Below are 17,752 nucleotides of genomic sequence, written 5' to 3'. Positions count from 1 at the left end.
CGTACTGTTTCACCTCCGTTTCCTGGGACAGTGCGTTCTTGGCAACGGTTTGGAAGGCCTGTTCTACATTAATGGCTTCCTTGGTAGTCGTCTCGAAATAGGGAATGTCTTCCTTCAAATGGCACAATCCGTGAGCACGCTTTGCAGATATCTGAAATAAATCAGGTTGTGGAGTGAACAATTTTAACTAACTGTCTGAATAAGAAAAGAATACAATGGTATCATTCATTATATATTTGAGATTTTGTATATTAAATGTTTATGATATGTTTCATTTCTTAATTGCAAAACCAATCACTATAGAAACTGTTTAATGCAATTACGTCCTCGCAGGAGTGGGGCCCCTACCTTGTAAAACACTGGCAGGTTATCGAGAAGAAAGGCTATTTGGAGGTTTTCGTCGTGGATCCTTACTTCACAAAAACATTTGCAACAAACGGCACTTCAGCAAATCCAACCTATCGGAAAGTTCTGTTATATTAGAATTATGTATGGCATCTCTTGTTATAAATAAGCCTGTAATGAAATATATTACTGAACAAAATTACACTGACATTTTATTTGAGCGTTCGTCAATAAGAAAAAGAATCATTTATGTCGCTGATTTTTGCGTTAGAAACTTTTTTCATAGAAAAGTGTCACCCTACATCTAGAATGTTGCAAAGTGCTCGGATTCCAAAATACATGAGTACACCAAACCATCGAACTCAATTCAAATTATTGCTTTACGTCTTTGTTGTCCTTTGTACAATTTAGATCTCGTCGAATATATCGAAAGTACCGAGCAAGGCGTACTGCATGGTATCCTTACAGCGTTCCACGACAGGCTGACAGCTGAGTAAAACTATTTAAAAGGCTAGCTCTGACAGCCTATCTTCGAGAATCTTACAATTTGGCCACTACATGTAAAACTATTCTTTAACGCTAGCGTATAACACCGGACGAAGCTAGCTATCTTAGGATGACCAGGTTCATTGTATTATGTAACACGCTAACACTTGATCCGGTATGGTCGAACGGGGCTTAGAATCTTGGTAAATAAATCTTGTTCTTTGAAACATAAGCTCATATTTCAATGATATACACGCATGTTCTTCGGCAGTTAGGAATGGATTATACATCTCAACATCGGTGTTCCAAACATGATTACTTTACATGCAGAGATATTTGTAAGAGTGAGATATGTTTCACCGAGTGATCACATAAAGCAATGTAATAATCTGTGATATCGAGTGATTATTTCATTATGCGCAGAAATAAAACACTGTTTTGTGCATGTAATATTGACAAGAAGTCAGTTTAATCGGCGTTAATTTGAACATTGCGTGAGAAACCTTACGTCTTATCGTCATTTTACGTTACATTTAGTAAAGCAATACCGGAACCAATATATATCAATATATATAAAGAGTAGTAAAAATAAAAACACTGCAGTGAAAAATAACAGTAGTATAAATAATATGATATTTCATTTGTGCTGTTCAACCTCTGATCAAATTAAGAATATTAATGCAAATGAGCGACACATATCTCGTCTTCGTTCATTGTAAATGATTGGCGTTTCTGCTATTATCCAGACACCCGAAGTGTTTTATGCTACGCTTGTCGAATTATAAATGAATAATGACGCCAAGCTGTTAAACATGTTGATCGACTTGTTTGGGTGTTGTCAAACTACAAGAAATAGTCAGTTTCTTTACAATTTCGTTTTAGGCGCCAATTATTTAGGTTTATATATTTAACATCATTTATCTTACCTTAAACTTAACTGTGTACAATGTATCACCGGATGAACACCGGAAAACTCTGAGTTTCACAATTCACACATTATTCTGTAAATATTTATTAGAAATCCATACACATTCGAGCGTACAATGGCAAAATGTGCAATTCGATATATTTCTTAGTTTATTTAAACATGCATCCGTGGCCAATCGTGACTTTCTTTTTATATGAGTTGTTTTATTTTATGTGATCTTTAATGTTGATTTCAATCAGTATGCCGCCGGCATTTAATGCATTGGGTTGTCACTATATATCTTTGAGATCATAAAGATACTATCCATGTTGACTTTTTACACTACACGTTAATGTAATTAAGATGATTAAGTACACACCAACTTTACGTGTCGTTATTTAAGACAGATATCAAAACATAGATATGTTAACGGTTTATAATACTTTGTCACTGTAAAAGGTAAGTCGGTAGGTATTACCAAATGACCAGAACCCTGCTTAAACACTTCAAAATGTGATACTGTTCGTTTTCCTTCACGACATTCACCCTAACTGTATGTGCAATCCAGACTTCCCTACGGGTAACCATTCACCCTATGGAGCAAGGCCCCAGAGAAGGAACTTCTATGATTAGCATTACTGTAGAACTGATCGTCCGTGTTTCCTGATCGACACTCTATCCACAGTCTTTCGTTCTGCAGAAGGAGAACAACGGCGCTCTCCGTCTCGCAAACGGGTGTTTCACCGACATTCTTGTGACCCTTTACAACAACAACGTCGTTCTCTTTCATGAAAGCGTAGTACCAGTGTCTAGTGTTATAAAGACAGAAATGTGCTGAGAAGAAGTAGATTCCGGAGACGGGTGCCGTGAAGATCCCTGCCCCACTGTCGTACGCCTCGCCGATGTTGAACAGCGGATTGCTGAACACGAGGACCTGGTCCGTAGCAAGTGACTTGTCCACAATCGTGTGAGCATTAAACGCCACAACAGTGTCTGGAATAGGAACTATAATGTAAGATTGCTGTTAATGAGGACCTGACCGTTAGCCAGTGTCTTGTGGTTTAAAAGCGACAACAGGATCTCAAATATGACATATAATTTACATTTCAGGTCTTTGTATTAACAAAGTTGTTCTGAAATTAAAATACAGTTAAAAACCGTTAATCCGTAGTCGTCGGGAGCCATATTAAAAGTTCGGTTAAACGATAAATCGGATTAACAATTATATGAAAATGTTAATGTTCGTAAATTATTGGTTGCGTAAAATAATTAGTCGTGAACACGCTTACATGTTGCATTTCGTTTTAGTGTTCGTTCAGAATACATGTAAAGTGAATAGTTGTTTAATAAATGACAATTTATTTGTTATTATACTTATTTTTAAACAACATTATGATGTAAAACAGATTGACGTGCATGCATTCTTAAAATATCCCGGTTTATATAAAACATGTTTAAATAGCACTGAAATTACACTTAGTGCTACATTATCTTCGCAAGCCGATCGCAGTATGATTTGAAAATTAGATGACCGAGTTCGTTTTTTTTGGCCAACCAAAGTTATTTAATTTCGATTTAAAAAATAACTCTCAAGTGGAAGAAAATCAACATAAATACCGTGTTTTTTTAGTAGAACCGGTTTATTTGCTAGCTGCAAAAAGCATTTAGCTTCTCATGCCACTTGAGCAATGTATAGTCTGATCCGAAATTGCAAACGTCTATCACTACCAATTACCTTCGCATATAACTTTTTGAGAAAAAAATCAAGAATAAAACATTTTTTACAATATGGTGCAAAAATATGGGGTATCCGATATATTGGAACGGGTTGAACTTACATATTTATAATAAATGCTCAAATTCAAACGCTCGGCGTTAAACTATATTATAATAAAATAAACACTTATCGGTTGATATAGAAGAAAAAAGTATAACTTTTTGGGAGATATTACAAGTATCTTCCATGACCGAGAGTGTAAAATAGGTTCATCCCAACCTGGGCGCTGGGTGTTTAGCGGAAACGAGGTTAACCAAGACTGCGCGAGTTTCCGCGAAACACCCTGCGCGAAGGTTGGGATAAAATTTTCTTACACGAGCGGCTGTGGTAGATGCTTTTTCTCCAACCTGAGTTAAACAAAATAAAGTTAAAACGAATTTTTTTGCTGGAACTCTTTTGTGCGTAGTGAAAATATTTTGCGTACAGATATAGATAGGTGATAATTCGTATTTTTCATGGATATGTGCGTAGTGATTCAGATTATATAAATAGTCAAATCGTTATTTACATAGTTCTGAGGCGAGTGCAGCTTTATTTCTTAAATGCAGCGTAAGAACTTTTGTTTGGTGCCATTTGAAACGAGAAATGATTAATTATGATTGTAAAGATTTCCACAAGACAGAGTTTCCATGATGCTATAGACGACGGTCATCAACAAGGGAGGTAATTGTGTGAAGACATTTAAAAGGAGTACCATACGGGTACAATATGAAATTGTGACCAAAACATAAATTTGATTTAGCGATGAATTCGGATAAACGGCGTTCTGATTAACGGTGATCAAATGCAGTTTATAACAAAGAAATCTAATTAATATTTAGTTTAGAAACGGGAAATACCTGATTTGCTCGTGTTATCAGTAATATAAGTCTGCATAGCGCCGACCGTCTGCTTCATAGCGTCCATGTCACCCAGACCAGTAGTGACATGATCACGTGCCTGCTGCATCTCCTTGTGCATGGCCTCCACATTGAGCTCCATGCGCACCATTTTCTCGAGCAGTTGCTCCACTAGGGAGAGCCACGACTGCGGCTCAACCGGAAGTGAGGCGGCTATCCAGACGCTGGCAATCACAAGGATCAGCTTTGCTAGTTTGTAAGCCATGTTTTCTCCATTCAGGATACAGAGCGACTGCCGGTTACAACGTCCCTACCTGCCGATCTCTACCTGAGCATATAAGCTGAGGCCCGTACATTTTAAAATATACAGGAAATGCCGCATGGTTGTACGGAGTAGAACATAAGCCAAACATTTGTGATTCTGCTATTGAATCTTTGGCCCAATGTGACTGATAATGATACTTATGTGATCTGAAAAGAGACTATCATTTGAATGTCTTAAAATGGCTCCGAAAATATATAATTTTTGATATTAAAAAACGACTTGATGCAGAAATTTAAATTCAACGTACCTGGCCTCTGCTCTTTGTGTGCGGTTATTTTGCTGATTTTGCCAGGAATCATGGCATTTAACAGAAGCAACCTTAGATAATTTATCTTTATTAATGATTCCAAACGACGAAAACAGTTTGTGCATTTTTGTAATCCATGTTATCACACATTATGCCTAGATATATTCTAGGTGTTTTGTACAAGGCTGAAATGGGTCTTGTGAATCTCTTCGCATATCACAATAGAACCACAAGAAACGCGTCTTCCATCAAATATAACAAGCTCTGCCTCCCACTGGTTGCTTGGGTTTCATCACTGTTATCATCAAAATAATTTAAGGATCTTTGTATTGCGTATATTTGATAGAGTGTCACAGACAGTGAAAAACAATTCAAAATTATACTGTGAGCAGAGTCTGTATTAACATTTATCAGCAAACGAAACCTATTTGTTTAGATACAAATATGTTGAGACCATTTTGTTAGGATACAGGTAATTTACTAACACCCGGCAAAATTGCGGGAAAACAGAAAAACTTCAACAACTGCCTTAAAACGTGCCTTCACAGACACGAGACGTGATTGAAGTACTCTTGGGAATATTTTGAGACAATTTTACATTGTATTGTGTTCAATATTACGACATAGATATTCTGCAATTATTTATGCATTAAATTGCCCCGCTCACGTTAACGTTCGTTGCTATGGTGATAATTACTAGCGTCTTATTTTTAATTTTGTTATGTTGTTTCTAAAAATGAACAAAATGTATGTAAAGCTATGTATGTTTAAAGAATTGTGTATCAATATTAAAAGTTGAGAATGTTATGTCACTGGTCCCAAAACTTTCGAACACCCCTCGTATCGCATTGTTGTTGTCATTTTATAATCGTTGGCATATGTTCGAAGAAAAAAATTCTCAAAGTATAGTTAAAATAACGTCCTTATGAAAACGAGCTCATGTTTTTCTAGAAACGCCCGCGAAACCTTCTTATTTATGTATAAATTTTGGAAAAGGCAGTATAATTCAGTCAGAGTCGATCCTTTGGACCCTTTCTTTATACAACGCATAAATAAAATACATCTGGGTTGCATATAATAATGTTTAGCTTTTACTAAACTGTATCATATGTGGGGCTCGAACAACTGACAGCCGGAATACTTGCTTGACACGTTTCCAATAGAGATATCTGTTCTTGTGTCCTAAGCTTTACCTTCCTTTTAAAACCAATGTGATCAAAAGAAGCATTATTTACTGAGATTTTTGTGATTGTTAGGACGAGCGATATCTGAGTATCGATCAAGGCGTCCAGTATGGTCTCCTTCCAGCGTCCCATGAACAGCGTCGCCTACAGCAACGGCGGCCTTTCCGTGGAATTCAACGTGTGACCAACCAGAGTGGCTGGCTAATGGCAATCTGATAATATTGTGCATGTTTAAAACATGGTGACATAGGAGTTAAACTAGTTAAAGGATATCACAGCCTACCTAAGTTTCGAGAATCTTACAATGTGACAACTAGATGAACAGTTCTTCTTAAAGCTAAAGCTCGCGTACAGCATCTGACTCAACTAGCTAACTCATATTCATTGTATTCTATAACAAGTTAACGCTTGACAGTACGGTCGAACGGAGCTTAGAATCCTATCATATTATCACTCTGTAAATAAATATGTTTTGTGGTTCGAAACATGAACTGCTATGATATACAAGCATGTTCTTCAATATTTAGGAATGGATTAGAAATCTCAACATCTGTGTTCCAAAAATGGATACTTTGCATATAGAGATACTTGTAAGATTGAGGTATGTTTCACCGAGCGACCACAAGAAGAAATGTTGTTTGTTTGTGATTGAGAGTGATTATCTGTATCTTACACCGAATTGCTCAAGAGAAAACTCCTTTTAACTCCGTGAAGTCTGTTTTGACCTCATTGGAACTACGTTTTTTTCTTGCACCTAAATTGAGCAATGTTTCTGTTCATGTTATGTTTTCAAGACGTCAATTCAATTGGTGTTTATTGGAACATTGCATGAGAAACCTTACGTCATGTCGTCATTTTACGTAACGTTTAGTTAAGCAATGCGGGAGCCAATATATATAAAGAGCAGTAAAAATAACAGCAGTAAAACAATATGATGTTTCATTTGTATTATTCAATCTCTTATCAAATCAAGAATGTTGATGCAAATAAGCGAGACACATAACGTATTCGTTCATTGTAAGAACTGAGGTCCCAGTAATAAACAAGAAAACCGAAGTGTTGTAAATACACTATAACAAACCAACAGTATTTTGTATGAACACCGAAAGACTCGGAGAAGTTGTACAATTCACTCATTATTCTGTAAATATTTTATTCGAAATCAGTACAAAAGCGAGCGTACAATGGCTAAATGTGCAATTCGATATATTTCTTAGTTATTTAAAGTTAAACATGTATCCGTTCCAATTCATGATTTCTTTTTATATGAGCTGTTGTAGTGTATGTTATCTTTAATGGTGATTTCAAACAGTATACCGCCGACATGTAACACATTGGGTTATCACTTTATCTTTGAGATGGTAAATAAACTATGCATTATAGCTTTTTAACACGTGAATGTGATTAAGATTAATAAATACAAACTTTGAGTGTCGTTATTTAAGACAGATATCAAAACACCTATAAGTTAACTGTACATTACACTTAGTCACTGGTAAACGTAAGTAGGTAGGTACTACCAAATGATCAGAGCCTTGCTACAACACTTCAACATACGATACTGTTCGTTTTCCTATATCATATTCACCATCTCTGCATGTGCAATCCCTACTCCCTACGGGTAATCATTCACCCTGTGGAGCAAGGCCCCAGAGAAGGAACTTTTACGATAAGAATTACTGAAGAACAGGTCGTCTGTACTTCCTGATCGACACTCTATCCACAGTCTCTCGTTTTGCAGCAGGAGAACAACGGCGCTCGCCGTTTCACACACGTACTCTTGGCCGTCATACTTGACACCCTTTACAACAACGACGTCGTTTTCTTTCATGAAAGCGTAGTACCAATGCCTAGCTAAATAAAGACAGAAGTGTGCGGAGAAAAAGTAGACCCCGGAGACGGGCGCCGTGAAGATTCCTGCCCCACTATCGTATGCCCGATGTTGAACAGAGGATTGCTGAACACGAGAACCTGACCCGTAGCAAGTGATTTGTCCACAATCGTGTGAGCGTTGAACGCCACAACATTGTCTGAAACAGAAATGTAATGCTAGATTGCTGTATGTGGACCTGGGTCAAAGATTACAGTCTCAAGTCTGATTTCAGACACAGACGCAGAGAAGCACTTTTATTTAATTACAAAGACTCATTTTTATTTCATTCGTTTGGTTCTGAAAGCATAATGGGAATAGTCGTACAATTTCAATAGTTATAATATTTAGCAAATTTTACCAACAATATTCAAATAAAAGGAAAGGAAAATAACAATGAAATGAAGATTTGCAGTTTTGTCATTTGATTTTGAACTGAGACTTGCCACTGTACATAGCCCCATTTCGGATAGGAAATATGATTCAATCGATGACAATTTCCCATATCAGGGAGTTTTATTGACAAAGATGTTCTGGAATAAAACAACAACATATCACCTGAAAATTTTAAACTTAACACAACAAAAATAGTTGAAGTTTGTAAGGGATACCTGATTTGTTGTCAGAAAAATACGTCTGCAGAGCCCCGACCGTCTGCTTCATAGCGTCTACGTCCTTAAGACCAGAAGTAACCTGGTCAAGCGCCTGTGTAATCTCCTTATGCATGGCCTCCACGTTGAGCTCCATTCGCACCATTTTTTCAAGCAGTTGCTCCACTAGGGACAGCCACGACTGCGGCTCAACCGGAAGTGTGGCGGTCAGACAGACGCCCACCAATACGAGGAATAAGTTTGTAAACTGGTAAGCCATGTGTTCTCTTGTAAAACTTTAGAGCTTCTATAACCAGCTTTTCTCAGATTCCGTATCTGCGCAAATGGACTGAGGCCCGTAATAATTCACGGTAAAGAAATTTAAAGTGCTGCACAAATATTTGCAATACGAGGTAAAAATTTTATTCAAATTTAAAAAAGATGATACATTCCAGATTTGTTTTCCGAAGACGGGTAAACAAAACTACTTAATAATTTCAAATAATATGGCGAATACATGGTGACTCAATGAACTATGCATTTACTTCCGGTCAGTTAAAGTCGAATCCTTTTGGGATTTCATGACACTGTTAATGATGACGCTATCTACAACAAAAACAACCATTGTTTCATGATTGTAGATTAAGTTCCTCTATTTTATGCTTTACATTATTACATCTGTTTAAATTGTTCACTCAGTCGAAATTTACAGTCTCTACGTCGGGGCCTCTTGTTCGATTTTGCTTGCTGGTTTTGCCGTGTTCGTTAAGTTGGAGGAATCTTTGCCAACTGAAGAAGGCAATTCTTTATTACGAATCAAAGGAATCTGAAAAGTTCTTGATGAATTTCAAATTGAATAACAAGCTTGTTGGTGAGATAAACTGCTTTCCATGTTGTATTCCGGATGTTTTTTTATAACACTATAGTTTTGTCGCAATTGCCATGACTAAAAAGTGATTCATCTTGATTGTAAATAGGTTTGCAGCTGCCGTGAGAAGGATAAATGCTAATTGTGCATGGAAGGCATAACATGAATCATAATCCTTACAGTACTGTTTTAAATCCATCATGTTTTCTATGAAACTCGTGAGAGAAAAAAAAACACAGAAATTAAGAATTATCCTCTATCTGTTTGTATTTTTTTTTATATTTTTATCATATATTTATAATTTATAAGCCCTGATGAGCTACAAGCGAAACCGGTCGGCGTATTACCGAAAAGAATACCAATGTGATGTTACTTTTTTATTATACATAATATATATATATTATTTTTTAACCATTAACTTCATTTTAGACCTACTATTTTAACACTTTTCTAACATGTTTTTTTTTATCAACTTGATAGATATATAAAAACCGTAAAAATGGTAGCGTTCTTTAAAAGTTAGTGAATACCGTGTAAATAGTATTCTTAACGCTAACGAGTGTTTACCTTACGCTTTTAAATTTACGTGCAGTACTTCGGTACATTGCACATTGATAGTAACAGTATGGCAATAAATAAAACTGTTCTTTTATGAAAACAGAAGCGTAACATTTCAGGACGATTTTAGCTCCCTTCGGTATAAGCATGTTGTTACCTAATGTTACAATTATTTCGCTAAAAACGTTTTGAAACGCTAGCAATATGCTCAGACGTCATGCGCGAGCTGTTGGATTGCCTATTTATGGACACTATCTTTAACCGTATACTGTCGACCTTCACTGACACGTTATATATTCAGTGTGTGTATACCACGTGCTAAATAACGTCATAAATGCTACGTCGGAAGGCAACATTTTGCTTAAAATATAGACTTAAATCAAAGATAACTTTTCGTCCTCTACAATATTTTAATTTAAACAAAGGGCAGTTTATGCCGCTTAAAGAGCCCCGCCTTCGTTTATTTAGCGAAGTTTGATAAGGTGATAATAAGGTCAAACACTTTGACAAACCTGTTTCCAAAATAATGTTTTGATTGTGCTCCGTCAGACGACCGTATTGTAAAATGGTTTGTCGAAGTGTTCTAAGAAACTAAACTCTCAATCAAAAATTATGGTAAAAGACCGAAGGCGAGGCTCCGTAAGCTGCGTAGACTGTGCTGTATTTCATTTCAAATGGTGAATAAATAGTGAAGTTACATTTGTTTAAAGTCTTTATCCGAAGCAAATATTTCATTCCGACGTAGCATTTATGACGCAATTGATCACGTGATATACACATACTGACATTGCTTCGTATATTAAATTTAGTTGTGCGCGTTTCAGCTACAGCCATGTATAAAAAGTATGCATTAAGCCTTCTATGTTTCCACTATTGACAAATCTAACTAGTTTAATATTAATCTTGATGTTCACATTTTATCTAGCCTTAAACGTTGTCACTATTTCAAACTTGAGTTCGTCTTTGACAAAGACCAACGGCACACTACAAAATATATGTACATCAAAGTACAGGTATAGCATTAATGTTGCGCAGTGTTTGGTTATCAATTACAACCATAAATTATATTTTACTGAATTTCATAAAGAGTTGTTTCTGAATAAGTGATAATTTAATCTACACTTCACAATTTTACTACTCCAAGCGGATATGGAGTTTGCACGCGTATAATCCAGTCAAGTTTTGCGGTGCATCTTGCTTTGAATTTAAAGGAATTATCTTCTTTATCTGTAAATGATATATGTCCTACTGGATGAATCGTTTATACTTCAAAACTATGTCCGGTCTTATAAAATGAAGGAGTTATTATTCGTTTTGATCTTATAAACATGTTCTCTTAATTAGGCTTTCAATGGCCTCCTTGTCTGTCCTACATACTTTATTTCAGAAGTATCCACAATTAAAGTTAGGACATATATAATATTAGATGATTTTCAAGAGACGTTTTCCTTGAGTAAACAATTAAACGTTTTATTGTTTATGGAAGCGGTAATATGTGGGCTATTTTGAAGCAAAGAACAGCAGACACATTTCCCAGAATTGCACGAAGGACTTTTAGTTAACAAGCCACGCCGTAACTTTCGCATTGTTGATAGTTGTATTGGAGAGACTACCACTCTTTAATTCTTTAATGAGAAAGGTTTATTATTTGAAACTGTATTAGAACTTACTCGACAAGTATTAGCTATAGATGCAAATTCAATCTACGAATTTTTACTATAGGTGTCCTTTTAAACAAATCAGAGAAATAATGTTGAACGTTAACGGAGCCTGCATACTAGGTATAGGTTTTTAGTTGCTATTCATTAATTTTGGTAAGAATAGCCACCTACTTTATAGAAACGTTGTAGAACATTGTTATAAAACTATGTTAAGGATCACCGATAATCGACGTAACTATACATGCATAGACACATTAGGGTAGGGTCCTGGAAAGATAAATGCAGTCTAAAAACTAATTAGTGATTACAAATACAGTCATATAAAGTGAATACATGAAATTAAAACTAAGTGACTAGAAAAATGTAATAAAACCTTAGTATATACAAGGTTTTCAAAAAACGACACGACTATTTAAACTTAAAGCTACCGTTTTCAGTCTCTGTAAAACTGGAAATTATGAGAACATTATGAAATAATGAGAAAGTGCGGGGCGACTTTTTACAGCTTCCAATGAAAACAGTGAGGCTGCCGATTATTTCATCAAAATTAATAGTTTATGATCAGATATATGTCCTGGTTATTTGAGTCTAACAAAATCCCTCTTATTTTGTCAGTCATCGTACATTGCCAGCAAAAGAGAAGTCTCATTCAATCAGGCCTTAACGGCTCTTCGTCCCACAACGTGCTGTGCTTTGTTTTGTCCACACCAAAATGAGTCAAGGATCTTGTTTATAGTGTTACAGACAAAATTTGTTAAAGATACATTCTAAAGTATAGCACGGAAAGAGTTTGTGTTAACATTTTTAAACAAAATGAACACAAAAAAGAAGTAAACATCATTGGAAACCGAATAATTCATGCCATTTTGGTAGGTACAGGTTATCTAACGAAACCCAGCAAAACTGCAGAAACTCTAAGCAGTTGTTTTTTTTTTCAGGGAAGGGGCTGATGTTTGTGGATTACCCACAAGCCGGTAACTTTCAATTCAACGTAAATTTACCCATAATAATGAGCCACTGTGCCAAAGAAGAAACAATCCCATGTGATCATGTCCTTTCGATTACACGAGGACAAAAATCACTACGTGCACTCTATGTATAATTTAAAGCACCGTCACGCTGTGAAGAATACCGTTGTTAGATAACAACATTGCTTGGTATGTATCGTTTCCGTCCGCTTTATCAAATCTATCAATTTATTATGAAAATTTCTTGAGGAAAAACTCATCCCTATGTGCATTACTTATAAACGATCAAATGGCAATAATTCTGTAAAAAAATATCCGATCGGATTATGACAATGTTAATGGGCAACTAGGCTTAGTACTTATCATTTCTTTACGTTTCATAAGATTCCTCCAGCAGTTTTGGAGATTTCGCGCGGACAAACTTATCTCTTCGTACGTAGGCAAAACTGCATAATGCCATAAACTGTTTCAAATATTACATAAGGGGAACGATATTAATACACAACTAGGGTTGGTTCTTATCGTTCATGTGAAGTTTCATCAACATCATTTCAGCAGTTTCAGTGAATTCGCGAAGATGAACTTTGAAACATCCAGTCAAACAGAGAGAGAGAGATATATGACCAGCACAACATCCAAGTGTCTCGTTCCTCTGTGGGGAACGATATTTTTAAGTTTGTACTAACTTATTAAGGTCGAATCCGTTCACTTCGTAGAAAGCAGTATTGCGTACTTGTGTCTATGTGCAGAGGCCAAGAAAAAAACGAAGGTGTGGCTCAAACAACTTCTTCAAGGAAAGGCATACTCACCTAGACTACTGGATCACTCTCACTCATTGTATTGTTTAAAAGAGAAAAACCTGATACTTTTCTTTCGATATGTATTAATAGGGAAACCTATTGCCAACAAACTGCTTAGATTCAAAACGAACAAAACCATACACGCTCTTCTTCTTGAATACAGTAAATCAGTATAATTCTGAAAACAGCTGTTAGCGTCCCCTGCCAATTTCGCTCTGGTGGTGACTGCGTTGACCAGATGTTTGGACCAGGGGCCAGTTTCTCTAAAAAGTAAGAACAAAAAGCTCAGTACTTATTTTACATTTATCTTGATTATCTTAAAAAAAGAGTTTTTAAGTCCTCAAACTATTCAAAATAAGAATAGAATACAAATTATACCAAAATTAATACTGTGAGCTTGGCTTGTTATTGTTATCGGGATCAAGATTGTTCGAAAAAGTAGGGCCTAGAGCCGTCCCTTCGCACCCTGAAGAAGCTCGTCTTCTTCATAATCTGCGCGCTCTTCTTCCTCTTGGGACTTCCTCTCACATCCTCTTGGACTTCTCACCCACAATAATGCGCGTTTAGGGATCCTTTTTTAACATTTGAATATTCATTTTGTTCCCTAAACGCCACAAGTCAACTGAGCAGTACCAATGTAAAATATATTCTTCAACTATTACTCCACAATACTTAACACTTCACTGTTTAATTAAAACACAAAAGTTACACTTTAATTATTTTAGTCAATACCTTTTATTTATTACACTTAAGTGTTTTATGAAACACAAATAATTAGTGTAATTTAGATCGACTTCTGTCAATAAAGCATCGCCATTTTGAAACCATCTAGCAGGTGCCCGTTATCTTTCCGCTCAATATACTAAGCGCTGGGATCTGTCAATCTTGGCTAGGAAAACAACAAGTGGGTTATGGACGCGTAGAGTCGCCAAATCAAAAATATATTTTTATATGGACTAATAATTGGCTAAGACATAGGTGAAAATATAACTATTGCGAAATGTTCAGACTCCGAAATATATCAAATTCACGAACTCGTTTTAATGAATTACTGTAAAACATCTAATAATGTATGTTCTCCTGTATAGAATTATATCGTCGAATTTATCGAAAATGCCATTTAAGGTGTCTAACATTCAAGTATTCAATGAATAGCGTACAGCAGCAATGGCCTTTCAGTGAAATCAGTAACGGTCAGGGATAGTGTTCATAAAGCCTCTAAATCATTTATTTACTTAAGTGAAAGTTTTATTAATACGGTCCCAGGCTAACAGTTTTATCAACCAGACAGGTTAGCAAGCGACAATCTGGTAGTGTTGTACATGTTTAAAACTTCATCAACATTGGCATGGTGCTGAGGTTTGTACGTAGGATAGTTAATTCGGGTGGTTCGTAGAATATTGACTTTATTTGATGCTCGATCACCAATAAAATGACATCATACATGTATATGGTTTCAAATCAATTTTATTTTATATGAATACCGAAAATCTCGGAGAAGTCGTACAATTTAATTCGTATTCAGTGCATTTTATTTAATGCATATACAAGCATGACTAAATTTTCAGTTCGATATATTCATTGCGTTGATTTAAACAATTGTGGTCATTCATGATTCTCCTTTTATATAACATTTGCTTTATATTATCTTAATTGTTCATTTTAAACATAATGACGAATTACACGACATTGTATTGAAACTGTGAGAGTATTACTTTTTACATGTTTATTTTGTACGTATACATCCTCGATCGATTCCATTATAATACTGTTTAGTTTAATACACTTTAAACATTCCCGTACCTTTTCACCCAGTAAAGGACTTCTACGATATGAATCACTTAAGAACAGGTCTGCCCTTTTTCCTGGTAGACAATACATCCACAGTTTCTCGTTCTGCAGCAAAAAAACCCACGGCGCAATCAGCCGCCATGCACACAGAGTATTGTCCGTCAAACAGAGAACACTTTTCCACAACGACGTCATCCACGATGCTGAACAAAGGATTGCTAAAATATAAGTTCGAGAGAGAGAGAGAGAGAGAGAGAGAGAGAGAGAGAGAGAGAGAGAGAGAGAGAGAGAGGGGGGGGGGAGAGAGAGAGAGAGAGTACTTTCCAGACTCTCACTTAAGACGAACATCTAAAATGATAGGGCATCAACATTCTGATGATGTTGTCATTGTCTTATTCTCATCTAAAAGCTTACTTTGCATTAGTCTGACATCTGTCCAGGCAAGCTCCGGGTAATCGGATAATGTTGCCATTGTATTAAACTCTTCTAAATGATAACGTAATAGTAGTTGTCATCTGTTCATGCAGACAGACGTCGGGCAATCGAATAGTGTTGGCATAATATTAAACTCTTCTTAAGATTATACTTGCGAACGTATTATACGTCTGAATTTGACCATGCAAGTTAACTTGAATTGTTAAATTGTTTACTTATTATGATTAGTTTTTTAACCAGATCCTGTAGACCTGTTCAACAAACGTTCGACCACTGCTATTTTTTGTGGACAACATAACAATCACATATTTCATATTTCATTGCAAGTGTTTACAAACTCAAATTAAAATAGGGCTGGTGTTCGCCTTGTTTTCCAACATTATACGTTGCCACGTTTGACAAACTCGAATAAAAGACGTGCCTGTCTTGTTTGTGTGCAATTTATATTTTTTTTTAAATGCTTACATACATCAATTATTCCAACTTCATGGTATTTTATACAAATATATTGAATTCAAGTGGAAGTGTTATCTTTTTATTGAGACAGGTTGGAAGTAAGAAGTTAAGTTATGAATAAGTAACTTATAATAGAATGTTCTGTTTGTAACTGTATAGTTTTAACGACATTAACGACTTTCCATTGTCCTTCCATCGGACCAAATATTCATACAACTCATTCGCATAGAAATATATTTGAGTTTTATATAATTGAATTTAACTTGTGCAAAACAATGTATCGGCTGTGGAGCTCGAACCACAAGGAGCCTTAATATTAGCTAGACAGGTTGCATACTGTCGGCTTGTAAACTTGATAATGTACACTCCTCAATAATGCAATGCCTTTTAAATCATCGGGATCAAAAGAAGCATTTTTAACTTTTCGATTGTTACAAAGGCAAGCAATGTCTAAGTATCAAGTCACCTTAAAACTATAATGTGATTAATTAGGTGATTTCATATTAGCCTAGTTATTTGTCCGAGGTTAGCTTCATTTGCCTGAGCCCGATATCACCTTATTAATAAGTATTATATTAATTAACTATTACCATTTTGGTTAAAAACAGTCTTATAACTTACCTTTAGTTCATATTGAAGCCGTATTTATCCCTTATTCATTCATGGTGTCTGCTTTTCTAGACTTGACTTTGCTAATTTTGACATGTATCCTTAAAGTGACATTGCACATATTTATGAATAAAGCACTGTACATTGTAAGGAAGCATGTCTTTTCGTCTTACTTTCGTAAATCGTTTGTTAAAACGTCAAACGTTTCACCTTCGTCGTCCATGTTGTTGGTGTATAAAATCATAATAGTAAAATCCACCAACGGGTTAAATACAACTGTAATATCAAACCGTACAAAGTGGTTCAATCATTCAATAGGTTCAAGTATTCCAAATAGAGTTATACGAAGCACAAAATTTTCATAACAGTCGGAAAACGGAAAACAAAATGGCTACCTTTAAAAAAATCCAGCATATTTCTCATATTAGGCGACTTTCGACAGCCAATGAAAATGGCTTATTTCTCAAATCCTATACTAGGCGAGTTTTGTAGCCAATCAAAACGGAGGAAACCCATATTAGGCGAGTTTTGTTGATATTGGCCGAGTTTGGTCGATATTGAGCGAGTTCTGGCATATATTGTCTTCAATTGTCTGGTATTGGTACAGCAATTGTCTCTGTATCACGTCAAATATGTAATAGTTGATTAATAACACGTCGTATACACATGGTCCACCTGTTATATTTAATATAATTACCGGTTTGGAGTCACCCTCCACAAACATGTTAGATATGGGTAATGCAGAACAGTTCATACACTTCTAGCTTACATTTGGTTTGGATATTTTTTTATTAACAGTATATGATATGTTTTATTTCTTAATTGCAAAACTAATCTCTATAGAAACTGACGAACGCGATTATAGGAGCCGGGCCTCTACTTGGTGAAACACCGACAGCTTATCGAGAAGAAAAGGCTACGTGGAGGGATTCGGCATGGACCCTTACTCCGAGAGTGACAAAAAACATAGGCATCAAACGGCACTACAGCAAATCCAGCCTTTCGATAAGACACTGGTATATTAAAATTTTACATA

General features: G+C 35.8%; 1 protein-coding gene across 1 annotated transcript; it reads right to left on the bottom strand.

Moving 5' to 3' along the window:
* Positions 1–7,246: 7,246 nt before the first annotated feature.
* Positions 7,247–8,850, bottom strand: LOC128216044 (uncharacterized). Its single transcript, XM_052922637.1, has 2 exons — positions 8,592–8,850; positions 7,247–8,140 (listed from the first exon to the last, which is right to left on the bottom strand). Exons 1-2 carry the CDS (start codon positions 8,848–8,850, stop codon positions 7,965–7,967), a joined length of 435 nt encoding a protein of 144 aa, XP_052778597.1. The 3' UTR covers positions 7,247–7,964.
* Positions 8,851–17,752: the final 8,902 nt, after the last annotated feature.

The sequence above is a fragment of the Mya arenaria genome, chromosome 14 (assembly GCF_026914265.1).
Source record: "Mya arenaria isolate MELC-2E11 chromosome 14, ASM2691426v1".
Classification (NCBI taxonomy): Eukaryota; Metazoa; Mollusca; class Bivalvia; order Myida; family Myidae; genus Mya; species Mya arenaria.
Note: the sequence above shows the minus strand (reverse complement) of the source record. Positions and strands in the feature narration are given on the sequence as shown.